Genomic DNA, 13,853 nt, shown 5'->3' with positions numbered 1-13,853 from the left:
CGCTTCAATGATTTCAGCTACTACTCAATCTATAATTTATTATGTTGTTATTATAATTTATGTTATTATTATTATTATTAATTGCCACAATACCACATAATATATAAGAATTTATTTTAAAATGGCATTTAAGAATTTTTATCGTTCTTAAAATAAACTATTTTCAAGTTCAAAATTTTCCACCAAACAAATCGTGTTAATTATAAATAAAGGTGAAAATAAAAAAATAATAATAAGTGTAATTGTTATATCGGGAACGAGGGCATCATCTCTTGGAGCGAATCGCTCCGCGACGTTTGGACCAAAAGTTTGATCTCAAATCTCCGCTTCTCCTTTATCGTGTAATTCCCTTTTTTTTCTTAATTGGTTTCCGCGATCATCGGAAAGATCTTCTGCAGCCCTGGACGATCTCCAATTCTGATGAATTGGAGTTGAGCAAGAGGAGAGGTCATAGCGGCGGCTTTGTGTCTGGTAAATTTTCGTCGGTTACTTTTGGTTTTCCTCCCTCCGACTTTAGATCTTGAAAAAAGATGTTTTTTTGTGGGTTTGTTCCGCTAGGATTCAAGTAGCGTGGTGTATTTGTCTCTGTGGCGTCGCAAAATGATGGAAAACAGATTGTGTTAGTGCTGTTTAGTTAATTGAATTCTGAACATGGATTTATCGTGATGGAATTCATATGGAAAAAAAAAGTAAGAAATAGTATGTTTTGATTGAGATCATAGTGTTGAAGTACGTCTATGTGGTCAAACTTTCACATTAATCTTTTCTTTGGAAGGCTTGTGTATCAAAAACCAGTCTTTGATGCTATGGTGTTCATGTTGGGAGTATTTATTGGATTATGATATGAAGTCCAAGTTTTCTGGAGGAAAAATTTAATACTATGCATTATGATGACAAGTGTTTTTCATTCCTTAGTTTACCTCCATAGATCAGTATTTCTTGAACCCTTATGCATGCTGAATGAGTTATAATTTCTTTCAGTTCGATCTTGGTTCTGTGTATCTGTAGTACCTGCTTGCTTGGCTAGACAACAAGTTTTAAATTCTAGCTATTTAACTTTCTACATTGGTTTTTCCTCCATTGAGTCTATTTATTGCAACCTGGCTTTTCAAGTAAAGAGAAGTGAATTTTTTTTTGGAAGTTTCTTAAGCTTTCTTCTACTCTTCCTGTAGTAACCTTAACCATCAAATTTAAGTGATTTTCTCATCCTTTGTTCTAGTGAAATACTAGTTTCTTATAATTTCTTATTCTCATTGTTCTGGTAATCCACACATTCATTTGAATATCCTTAGCTGCATAGCTTGTTGCCTTCTTTGTTTCCTAACAACCAGAAAGTCTGATCTTTAGTGCATTGTCAGCAACCAAGGAACAAAATTTTAACTTACACACACCATTTTGGTAGATATAATATTAGTAACTAAGTTCTAACAATGTCTTGTTTCTTTGAATCAGCGCAAAAATACAATTCACTTTGCCCAAACTGAATACAGGTTATGGAGTGTTGTTATGAGTGGCAAAAATCATGGTGTTTTGTGTAGACTGGTTGAAGCATTTGATCACTGTCCTCGGGAAGTGCTGTGATCTTGACTTGTACAAGCCACAAAGAGGCCTTGAGGAACTCGAACAGTTATCCAGAGAAACTGTGTGTATGTCAACTAATGTTTTTTGAGTTTCTTATGTTTATTTAACTTGGAATGTTTTCATTCTACCTTCTCTAATAGAATTATGTGATGCTTGTCTATCTCTGTCTTCATATACACTTATTTATATGTACATCATCAGCAAAAAACTGTGGGCCCAGTAGCCCACTACTAGGGGTCAACCATGTGAATCTTCTTATTTGTGTGTCTATATACACAGGCACACATGCACAGAACACATCAAACACAATAACAAGTCACTAATCATATATCTCAACTATTAGGGGTGGGGGACAAACATTTCATATGTTTTTCTATGTTCTCTTTTCTCAAGGGATAGGGGCTCAAGCTGACTTTAAATTAGATTTCTGCCTAAAGTTCTGTTTGTTGACTTTGCAGTTAGTGTAAGTGAATTAGAAGCATTATATGAGCTATTTAAAAGGATCAGTACTGCTGTTGTTGATGACGGGTTGATCCACAAGGTAGGCAATTTATTCATTCTCACTCAATTAAATGGTAGCATTTGACATTTATTCTCTTAAGGTCTATGAATCTTGCATGATCTTTTGAACATTCATGTCAGATGTATAGACTTCTCAAGGACAACTGTGAGAACATTGTTAGTTGATCATTTCATTATCTTTTTATAAGATGGAAAAGCCATCATATTCCTTTTAAAAAGCCTTCTTTTCATATTTTAGCTTTGTTAAGTGTCATTATGTCTCCAATTTCAGTTATTGATATTGAATATTTCCATTCGAGTTTCTTTAATAGCCACAGCTTTTTTCTTTACAGGAAGAATTCCAGTTGGCATTATTTAAGACTAAAAAGGAGAGCTTGTTTGCTGATCGGGTATTTTGGTTTATTTCTTTTTATGATTTTGTTAATCACATCACTTCTTGGTTCAATATACTTTGTTGAAATTGATTAGCTAACCATTTATCCCAAAAGTTTGAGCTCTTAAAAAAGAGACCAGTTTTATATTTATTTATTGAACCACCGCACTTGTCCATGTGAAACTATTGAGCATTGGGATCCACTATAAAAAGGTTTTTTATTTTTGCCTATCAATAACGTGAAGTAGAAATGCCCTTGAATAGTATAATTATGAGATGTGTTCTTAATGCCATTGTTTGCTTACTTGCTGGTAATTTGATAATAAACATCTTAAATTATGGTCTTTGAATATTTTAAATGAATTTCCAGGTGTTTGATATATTTGACACAAAGCACAATGGAGTTCTGGGGTTTGAAGAGTTTGCACGTGCAATGTCAGTCTTCCATCCGAGTGCTCCTATTGATGACAAAATTGACTGTAAGAAAGATTGATCTGTCTTGCTTCTTTGCATTGTCCTTTTGAGTGTCTAGTGAGTTTTGAATATTAGTTACATGTAGATTAGGATTAGTCAATTTCTTGCATTTCGTTTTCTCAGCAATACTGCTAATTGGCATTCTACTTCTTGTACTCTTGCTAAGATAGTTTAGATATTTTAGCTGATATCTACTAATTAGGACTGAACTAGTTCTCTTTCTTTTTTTGTATTGTTCCAATGTCATACTTATATTGTTAGTTTAAACATATCTTTCATACCATTTCATGTTGCAGTTTCCTTCAAGCTATATGATCTCAAGCAGCAAGGTTTTATTGAACGACAAGAGGTACAGATATTCATCTTGTATAGTTGTAATTTCACCAGCTGCTTTTGTCCAGGAATGTACAAAATTTGACCAGGGAAAACTGGAACTAAACCAATTCATGCATGACTGAAATTTTGTAGCTTTGTCCTGTCAAAATTTAATATTATCCTTCTGTCAATTGTTTACCATATTCTGATACGTAAAAGGTAGACTAGGATCATTGCTTTCAAATAGTCAAAACACTTTTAACTTATTCCAAGAGACTTGATGTCATTGAAAGCATCATTGACAAGGTTGACATCCTATGGCTTGATCAATATTTTTGAGTTCCCTGCCACCTCTAGATTTGTGTTACTTATGTTTCACTTTGTCTGCTTTCATCGTCAATAATTGCATCTAAATCTGAGATTTTATGCTGGTGGCTAACTTTCAGTTGAAATTCTGAGATTGGGAAAGATGAAATAAGATTCAATTAAAAATGGAAATTTTTGTTAGTCGATAAAGATAGGGATAACACTAAGCTATCCAGAAATACATGCACAAAAATTAGGTTTTATTAGAGTTCTTGTAGGACTGAAAAATGAGATGTTTCTGTTGAAGTATATTACCATCTGAAAATATGCACACCTTCAGTTAAGTTTAGATCATGTGTTCCTTCTGTCTATTAACTCTAACATATTAGCCTTTTTTTTCTTGGATGAAAGATGAATAATTTTGTTCATAATCTACAATCAATTTTGGATTTAACAAATTTTCCTTTACTTTTCGTTCTTTGTTGTAACGATGTATCAATTTTATTTTCCAGTTAGACTGATTGACTTGAGGTATCTTGCCCAGTACTTTTGTCTCCTTTTAATTGATATGTTTCTCAATTTTAATCGATGTCTTACTTCTCCTTTGCTCCTCTTCAGACTTTTGAGGAAGCAGATACCAAGAATGATGGGAAAATCGACAAAGAGGAATGGCGCAATCTTGTCTTGCACCATCCATCCCTTTTGAAGAATATGACACTGCAATACCTCAAGTAATTGTACCATCCTCATCTTTGTCACATATATAGATCTGGCTGATCAGCATAATTCAAAGATTGTAGATCTAACCTGATTCTTGATCTCATGGCCAACCTAACCTAAAGAAACTTCATAATCGGAAACCACTTGATTACGTTAAGCCCAAAGATGAGATTTTTATCCTTCTTTCTCTTAGAAAAAGAAAACCACCACTAAAGCATGTTTGTTCGCCGACCGACCGAGTTGGCTTATTTTGTAGATGACAACAATAAGAACTGTGAGCGCCATTTAACCAAAATGTATTCTTCGTTTGAACTCTAATATGTAAACATAAAGCTGTTGTCTAGCTTCCATCATTCTTGTTTTGCATTGTTATCAACTCTAGTATTGTTTCACAATTCTCAATTTATATTATCATTGTATCTTGTGAGCAGGGACATCACTACAACATTCCCAAGTTTCATTTTTCATTCTCAAGTTGATGATACATAGGACGACTACTCTCGCTTCCGCATTGATGAAAATAAGATCAAGATCAAGATGGGACTGCTGTTTCAAGAGTCTGGAAGAGATGTCATTTCCTTGTCATGTTTTTCTTCTTTTTTCCTCCTATTATTTATGCTTCCTGTTTTGTATCTGTTTAATTTGCTGGAATATGAATCATTCCTTGTGTTAATTGGATTCATCTGTTGGTGAATATTCATGTTTTTTTGTCTCCTGATTTGTGAACGATCCATACTGACACCTGCACCATCATCTTATATAGTTTGTCGTTTCATTCTTTCTATTTATTATATAGGGGTACATAAAGCTCCTGCAAATATAGGTCCTGAAAAACAAAAGGTCGATCATATGGATTTATCCTATGTAGCCTTGTCAGATTATTTTTGTGACTCTAGCTTGTGATCTCAAGTTCACATAGTAATTTTTCTATTAGTCACGTTGAAGCTTTTTGTTGTATGGATTTTTTAAGAATCAAATCTGATCAAAATTAAGTTATGTTAATATTTTTTTTTATACTGAAAATAATTGCAAGCCTTATTAATAATTTTAATTTTTTATCTTTTTTAAATTACATGTACAACTTAATTTCTACTATCTGTATTGTTTTTTTTTTCGCTGTCTCAATTTTTATCGATTTTTCATTTTTCTTTCCTTCCTTCTCCCTTCTTATTTTTTGCCATAGCTTTCTTCTTTTTATCTTTTTATATTACAACGTATTAATTCATTTAGTTTGGTTCTTCTGTATATTAATATAGTCATATCAATTTATCTATATCTCTTCAATTTTTTGAAAAAAATCATAACAATTTCTATTCATCTCTATATCACATATATTATTTCATCGGTTCTTTTGATGATATAAATATTCTCGTTATATGATTAATAACATAATTTTTATTTTATTTTTGAATTAAATTTTTTATAGAATAACTCGTACTAGCATTATTGAATAATGTTATTTGATTATTTTATAGTAAATATTTATTTTATATAATTTAAGTATATTTATATTTTTTTATTATACACATGAGGTAAAAAAAATTACAGAATGCCATGGATTAATTTTTTTTATATTAATTTTTAATATATAATTTTCCTAATTAAATATAATTCTAGCGTAAATTGTTATAGAAAAAGAACTGAAAGAAAAGGTCCTAGTATTGTCCAAATTCAATTATTAAAGTATAGTAAATCAAAAGCATTAAATTCAAAATCATTAGAATTGTGGTTAGAAGGGTGCAATATGCCATAATTTAACAGGCTAAAAACATTAATTAAGAAAGAGTCTAGTAGCTAACTATAACTTTAACTTCAATAATTAATAAATATAACTAAAATTTTAAAAGTTGCAGTGTCTTAATTTTGACAATCTTTCAAGTAAAAAAGAGTAATTTTTTTTTATTGAACTTCATTTTCTTAATAAAAATGAAGTTGAATATTCAATTCAGTTTTGAGGAGGGATAGATAATCGACTCAAAATCAAACTGATGGAACTGATTTAATTAAAATCAATTTTTTTTTTTAAATTCATGATCAACATTTTAATAAAATCATAGAATTAGTTACCAAATTAAATGAACTTTTTAACAATTCTATATTTTTATTTAATTTTAAGTTTCTATTCTTAATTCAAAATTAAGGATTTAGAATTTCTCAGATTCAAAGTTGACTTATTAGATTTATTTAGTTTAATTTAATTAGAAATTTTAAAATTGAAAACAAACGGAATTTAATGATATTTTAAAAAAAAATGAATTCATAAAATAATTGAATTAAATTTTTAAATTCGATCGGTTCGATTAATTCGATTTAATCAAATTTTTATTCGCCATTAATTATAATGTCTAAAATCATTTATTTAATTAAGAAGATTTATTAGATTAAATTATAATTTAATTAGAATTTAAATTTATTTAATTAAGAAAATTTATTAGATTAATTATAACTTGACTTAGTATTGATATAAATCATGGATGTAAATCTTTATTATATGTATAAAATTTATAAGATTTAGTATATATATAAAAATTTATATAACATATGAATATAAATTTTTATATAAAAAAATTATATAACTTAGTATAATAAAAATTTATATGACTTAGTTGATAACATGTATATGTTTTCTTATAAATTTGTTATGTGGTAATTTTTAATAGGACTTATCTAATATTTCTTATAGAAAGAGAAAAAAGAGACAAGTAAATTTATATGACTTAGTTGACCTATTATGTATTTTTCTTAGTACACTAGATTATAGGCGCAATATCTCGACTCATAAATTTTAATTTTTTTACAAGTAATAAAACGAATGAGACAATGACTAGTGAATCAATTCAGGACAATGACAGTATAACCCGAAGACCTTCCAATTTAATTTTTTTATTAGCTAAATATTTTCTTTTGTAAAGTAAATTCTGAGATTATATGATCAGTACCAAATGTTTAGTAGTTATTTGTTTTAAGAAATACTTAAGTAATTTATATATATCAAGAGAGAGATGTTTCTAATTCCATATTTTTCCATATACTTCACAAAACTTACCGATTTAGTTGAGGGAGTAGATATCTGCATAATGCTTGGCTTGAATGAGGAAAAACAAAAAGAGAAAGATTGGAGAGGCTCAGACCCAACCTTGAGCAGACGAGGCATCAAGACACACATGTATATGCTTAAGCTTGGCTGAGGGACCTAAAAAAATAGTTTATGATGCCGAAAATCTCATGTATCTCTGGCCATGAGATTGCTGAGAGTTTTGAGAGACTTACTGATAGACAAATAGAAATTTAAAATGATAGTGAAGTAACAAAGAGATTAGTGTTGTCCATGGCTGCAAGATCATTAAATAAGATTTCACCCCAACCACTTCTTTGGAGGTTAAGGCCTACAATGTAGGGGCGGAGATTGGGATTACTGACATTGGTGGGATTGGCTAGAGCACTCTATCTCATAAAATTTTTCGTGACGAGTAAGTCAAGAATGATTTTTCCAACATGTAAATACATGCGCCTAGGATTACATGGAATAGAGCTACTCATGCAAATGCTGAAGAAAGTAAAAGGGAGGGATGATGGAGCTCAAAGCATACAATAACTTGGATCCAAACTTGTCGGTGCTCTGGTCAACCAATTTTTCCTTGTGCTTGATTATGTTGGAGTGTAAATGCGTGTGGAGGAGTTTGGCATAATCTTAGTCACTAGTAGACATGAAAAGGTGATGAAAGACATGAATTGCAATCAGTTTAAAATCAGGTGGAACTGATTTAATTAAAATTGAACAAATCAAATTTTTTTATACCGATAAATTTTTTAATAAAAACTGAATAAATATAATTGATAAAATATTGATTAATTCAATTTTAACGGAATTAGAAAATTTTTAAAATCAAAACTAAACTAAAATAATTGATATTTAAAAAAATTCAAAATAACCGAACTAAATTGAACTTTTAAATTCGATTAGTTCGGTGGATTAATTCTGTTTAACTAAATTTTTATTCACTCCTAATCTTAGACTTTTTCATCATTGGATATCACATAAAACTAGCAGATTTTGTAAGGGAGAGATCCTCAAAGTGCTTTGCCTGGAAGAGATCAAAAGGTTCAAAAGGAGATTGGAAAGACTCTGTCCTTACCTTCAAGATTCTGAGTAGAAGAGACATCAAGATGCTCACGTGTATGTTTGGCTGAGGGACCTGAAAGAAATAGTCTATACATCATCGATCTATGCATCCTTCTAGGTGTGACAAGTTACTGAGCTTTCAACCATCCTCCTCTTCTTGGCCTGCGGTAAGCTCTCCCTTCACTTTGCTTCTTGATTTGTTGGTACCAAATCCAGCCATGAGAATGCTGAGAGTTTTGACTTTATAATAAATTGAAAGAAATTAAAGATGATGGCAAATAACAAAGATATTAGTGCCCTTGACGGTGCGTTGTTTAGTCTGAGCAATTTATTCACAATAGAACTGACCGAAGCGATTTAATTGGAATAGAATAAATAAAAAAAATCAAAATGGTTGAAGTTTTTAATAAAAATTAATAAAATATTAATTAATTCAATCTAAGTTAATAAAATATTAATTAATTCAATTTTCAATGAAATTAATCGTTGAAAAGATCAATGCAAAATAAATCTGATTTTATCCTATTATACGAATTAGTTAGAATAGAAAAAAAATGAAATATGTTCAAGAAACATAACATGACGAAAGACATATAATTTTTTAACTAATAGGATCAAAATAACGATATTCTTTTTGACTAACATCATAATCCAGAAAGACACAAAGAGCATACGGAGAGATTAACTTATTACGCTTTACTAGACGAAGAACAAAACAAGTACGACCAAAAAATATATAAATAGGAATAAATAGAAACATACTACATTAGGTTTGATAAATAATATTATCAAAAATGAGTAAATATGAAAATTCATTGAAAGTGTTTCAATAATTATATATTTTATCCTATTTTGACTTTTTTATTCATTTAATTTACAATTAAATATTAAAATCTAACTTATTCAGTTTATTATTTATTCAGTTTAACCTAATTAAAATTTTTTAAATCCAACAAATTAACTTAAACAGTCTATATTTAAAAAAAATAAATTGCTTAAATAATTAAATCTAACTTTTAAATTCACTCCTCATACTTGGTTAACACTTAGTATTGAAGTTTTTAATTTTGCTGTTGTTTTTCATTAAAAAAGTTCAAAAAAATGATAAAATTTAGTTTTAATGCTACATTTGATACAGAATATAGCATTGTGCTTATTCTTCATGTACATCTTGCCACATGTTCCGGATGAGTCTCATGATTAACATGTGAGGTGTTATCAGAATGAGATCTAGAGTTTGAATCTCGATAAAATTGAGATAAATATTTTACATATGTGTTAGTCACTATTTTAAAAATTAATAATCATCTATAATTTATTTCATCTATATTAATTTTAAGATGGATTGACAAGAGTGTTAAGACGACAATGTAGATCTTGCCACGTGATAAAACAACGCTGTGATCGCATTTGTCACGTGATAAAATAACGCTGCTAAAAAAAGAACAAGGGGTATTTTTGTCCATTCGTAGACATTGAGATCACAACTACCTAAGTCGCAGTCACAGTGACGTCTTCTTTCTTCTTCCCATCGTTTCTCGCCGGCCATAATTCTCTCCTTTCATCTTCCTCTTCCTCTTCCTCTTCCTCTCTTCCCCTTCCGTCGGAAGATCCACAACTCGAAAAAGGATGGAGTTCGTCGCCTGAAGAGGAGCTCTCTTTTGCTACGGTTAATTGCCTTCTCTCGACAAGTTGATGGTGAGGAAGATTTCAATTTGGCGTTTTATGCTTATAAAAATGCGATCTTTGAGCTCCTGTCAATCCACTCCCACCAATCCGAGCTTCAAAATACCACCTTGCGGAGGCGAATTGTGAAAAAGCTCCAACTTTTCTTCATCGCCGAAAGATGTACAAGTCCTTTTTATCTCCAGGTATTTGCTATACAATTTTTTGTTGTTTCGAGCATTTGCATCTTGATCTCGTTCCAAAACGCGAACTTGCTTTGGATTTCGAAGGTGTTCGCTACCAATTTCTGGAGGACAGTGGAGACGGGCGTTCGCGACGCCTCCGAAGAGGTCCTACTGGATAACCACCGTCGCGGATCCTAACCCTAGACCAACCGCTGCCGCCTCAATTCCGGAAGCTACCTTCCCTGTTAAATTCGAGGACCTGTACGGATTCACGGTGGAGGGGAACATCGACGACGTCAATGTGCTGACTGCTGAACGAGGTGAGGGAGAGGGTGTGGCGGCAGGGTAGGGTCTGGTGGGAGCTGGAGGCGAACAAGGGGGTGAACTGGTTCCTGCAGCAGCCTCAGGCACGCGACAAATTGATCATGTGAACTGATAATGACGACGCAACGGAAGATCGCCCCTGCCACGCGACAAATTGATCATGTGAGTTCTTGAACCTCATTGATCGATAAAAAGATCATAAAAATTGTATCTTTTTCCCCTTCGTTTGGATTGACATACGATCTGATGGCAATCACCCCTGTTCATATCCTTAATGAAGAATTTGTTCGTTCCTTAGAATAACCAAAGAGGAAGAAGAAATTGAACTGTTCTTGTATTCCAATTAGACGGAGAAAGACATCATTGTGGAACAATGTATGCTTTCTTAGTTTGTAGTTTTGCTAATTCGATCGATTCTTGAGAATTTATGCAGGATCTCCCGTGGGCATTTCAATCTCATCCATGGTTGAACAGCCCTGAAGGTCAGGCATCTCTGCAGAGATTCAGATGTTGGCTATTGCCAGGTAAGTGGAATTTAGGGGGTGTTTGGTTCTTTCCTAGGAATAGGAATCGGAATGAGAATCATTGTATTGTGGAATGGGAATGAGTATGAGCATGGATATCACTCTTAAAAGCGATGTTTGGTTAGTTACATATTTTCTATCGGAATAAATCAAAATTTTCTTTTTTACCCTTAAAGAAAAATAAGAGAAAAAATTAAATGTGAGAGAAAGATGAATGTGAGAAAAAAATATGATGAAAGAGAATGATGAGAGAGAAAGTGTGATGAGAAAGAATGAAGAGAGAGAAAGTGTGATGTGAAAGAATGTGATGAGAGAAAATGAGAAAAAAGAGTATGATAGGAGAGAGCATGATGAGAGAAGATGAGAGAGAAAATATGATGGGAGAGGATGAAGAGAGAAAATGTAATGAGAAAAAATGAGGAGAGAGAGTGTGATGAGAGAGATTGAGGAGAGAGAAAGTATGGTGAGAGATAAAGTATGATAAGAGAGAAAGTGTGATGAAAAAGAGAGAACATTGAGTGTGATGGGAGAGATTGAGGAGAGAGAAAGTATGATGAGAGAGAAAGTGTTTTGAAGAAAAAAAGAGGGAGTGTGATAAGAGAGATTGAGGAGAGAGAAAGTGTGATGAGAGTGAAAGTGTAATGAGAAAAAAAGAGAAAAGGGAATATGATGGGAGAGATTGAGGAGAGAGAAAGTATGATGAGAGAGAAAGAATGAAGAGAGTGCGATGAAAGAGATTGAGGAGAGAGAAAGTATGATGAGAGAGAAAGTGTAATGAGAAAAAAGAAAAGAGAGTGTGATAGGAGAGAGAAAGTGTGTAATAAAATGATGAGAGAGAAAATATGATGAGAGAGAACAAAGAGAGAGAAGTGATATGAAAGAAAAAATAAATAAATATATTTTTATATTTGATATTAAGGGAGAAAATTTTAGTTTTAGGTCAAGGGTATTTTTGGAATAAGAGAATATTTTGATTGATGAAAATAGGGTAATGGCTCATTGAAGGGGAGATACATGGGAATGAGTTATTACCCAATTTTAAGGATTCATTCCCTTATTTGTATTCCTATTCTTATAATCCAAATATTAACAATGACAATCAATGATTCTCATTCTCATTCCCCACTCCTATTCCCCTAAACCAAACGCTCCCTTCGTTTATGGTGGTTTGGATGAATCTCTCCACAATATCTGAAATTTTGTGCAGGGTCTAAATTATGTAGCTGCTCTGCTGCTGCTAGTATTGAAAACCGAAGAAGATGCATTTTGGATGCTCACCGTCCTACTGGAAAATGTTTTAGTTAGTGACTGCTACACTGTTAACCTTTCGGGATGTCATGTCGAGCAAAGGGTTTTCAGAGATCTTCTTGTGAAAAAATGCCCAAGTCTGTATCTACTACTTTTCACCTCCTATCCTATTGTTGCTTATTTAAGTGCAACAAAATTCACAATCAGTTCATGTTGTTTGAACTACAGGATAGCTGCTCATTTGGAAGCTGTAGGGTTTGATGTCACTATTGTGGCCACAGAATGGTTCCTATGTCTCTTCGCGAAGAGCTTGCCGTCCGAGGTAAAAGAGATTCCAAGGAAACATTCAAATTCTTTGTTCAGACATGGGACTGAAAAGAGTTTTGGTAAAACCCGTCTTCTTATCAACTCTGCCAAAAGACTAATTTCAGAAGTATTTCAGTCGACTTTGCGGGTCTGGGATGTGTTGTTCAATGAGGGAGCCAAGGTCCTTTTTCGCATCGCCTTGGCCGTCTTTAAGATACACTTTAAGTATCGATTACTACAGATGTTTCCGACAAAAGAGTAACAGAAAAGAATTGCTTGAAACCATTTGATGTTATTGCGGATGAACGAAGACGTAATATTGAATGCTCGACAAATGGGAGAGGTTATTCATATTCTACAAAGAACCATCCATCACATGTATGACCCTGATGGGTTGCTGAGGGTAAGAATGACTTACTCTACATAACTTGTTTAAGTTTGAAGTTCGACAGAGATACAACTCTACATACAATTTCGGTTAGAATTAAACTGAGAATGCAGTCATCAATCTACCAAACTTGCATCTTTTTTACCTGTTCTTTTTGTTGACAGGTAACTTTCGACAAAATTGGTTCCATGACTAGTAACAGCATCACGAAGGAAAGGAAGAAACAAGAACCAGCCGTCATGGCTGAGCTCAACCAGAGACTACAGCGACTCAATAGTTTGGAGACGAATAGTTATCACCCTTGGGCAGCTCATGTTCATGAATGCCGATGTGGTTGGTCGATGCCTACTACTTCAAAGATGGTACAAGGTTTCATCCCTATGTGCAAAGACCAAAGGAACCGAAATGTCAATAGATTGTCACTTGTAAGCAAAAACTGTAAAAAAAAAAACATTCCATTGTGAATCAAAGGAACAACTTCTCAATTTTGTTGCTGTTCTGTCACAAATGAATAGAAGTCACAAATTGTGCTTTTAGCTAATTTGAAAAAATATATACATATTTGATCTACTCAACAAAATATAAAATTTAACAATAGATCAGTTTACCTACTCATGCTCCTAATATATAAACAAATGCTTTGCATGAAAATCATGCCACAATTGAAAGTCAAGTGCTAAAAAAACTGATGAACACTACTGGACAAAATAACTTCCAATAAAATCAACATTGGGATGCACTTGGTAACTCTTCATTGTGGCAGTGATTTGGTAAAGTGCCTACTAAAACATATTTCAGT

General features: G+C 32.5%; 1 protein-coding gene and 1 pseudogene across 1 annotated transcript; both read left to right on the top strand.

Annotated features, from left to right (window-relative positions):
• Window positions 1–237: 237 nt before the first annotated feature.
• On the top strand, window positions 238–5,003 carry LOC121998639 (calcineurin B-like protein 2). The gene is made up of 9 exons (XM_042553627.1): window positions 238–471; window positions 1,491–1,646; window positions 2,040–2,122; window positions 2,436–2,492; window positions 2,847–2,955; window positions 3,247–3,321; window positions 3,513–3,571; window positions 4,190–4,302; window positions 4,723–5,003. The coding sequence occupies exons 2-9, from the start codon at window positions 1,523–1,525 to the stop codon at window positions 4,778–4,780; spliced, it is 678 nt and encodes a 225-aa protein (XP_042409561.1). The 5' UTR covers window positions 238–471; window positions 1,491–1,522; the 3' UTR covers window positions 4,781–5,003.
• Window positions 5,004–9,888: 4,885 nt separating this feature from the next.
• LOC121998638 lies at window positions 9,889–13,539 on the top strand (annotated as a pseudogene).
• The last annotated feature ends 314 nt before the right edge of the window (window positions 13,540–13,853 follow it).

This window comes from Zingiber officinale, chromosome 6A (genome assembly GCF_018446385.1).
Source record: "Zingiber officinale cultivar Zhangliang chromosome 6A, Zo_v1.1, whole genome shotgun sequence".
Taxonomy (NCBI): Eukaryota; Viridiplantae; Streptophyta; class Magnoliopsida; order Zingiberales; family Zingiberaceae; genus Zingiber; species Zingiber officinale.
Note: the sequence above shows the minus strand (reverse complement) of the source record. Positions and strands in the feature narration are given on the sequence as shown.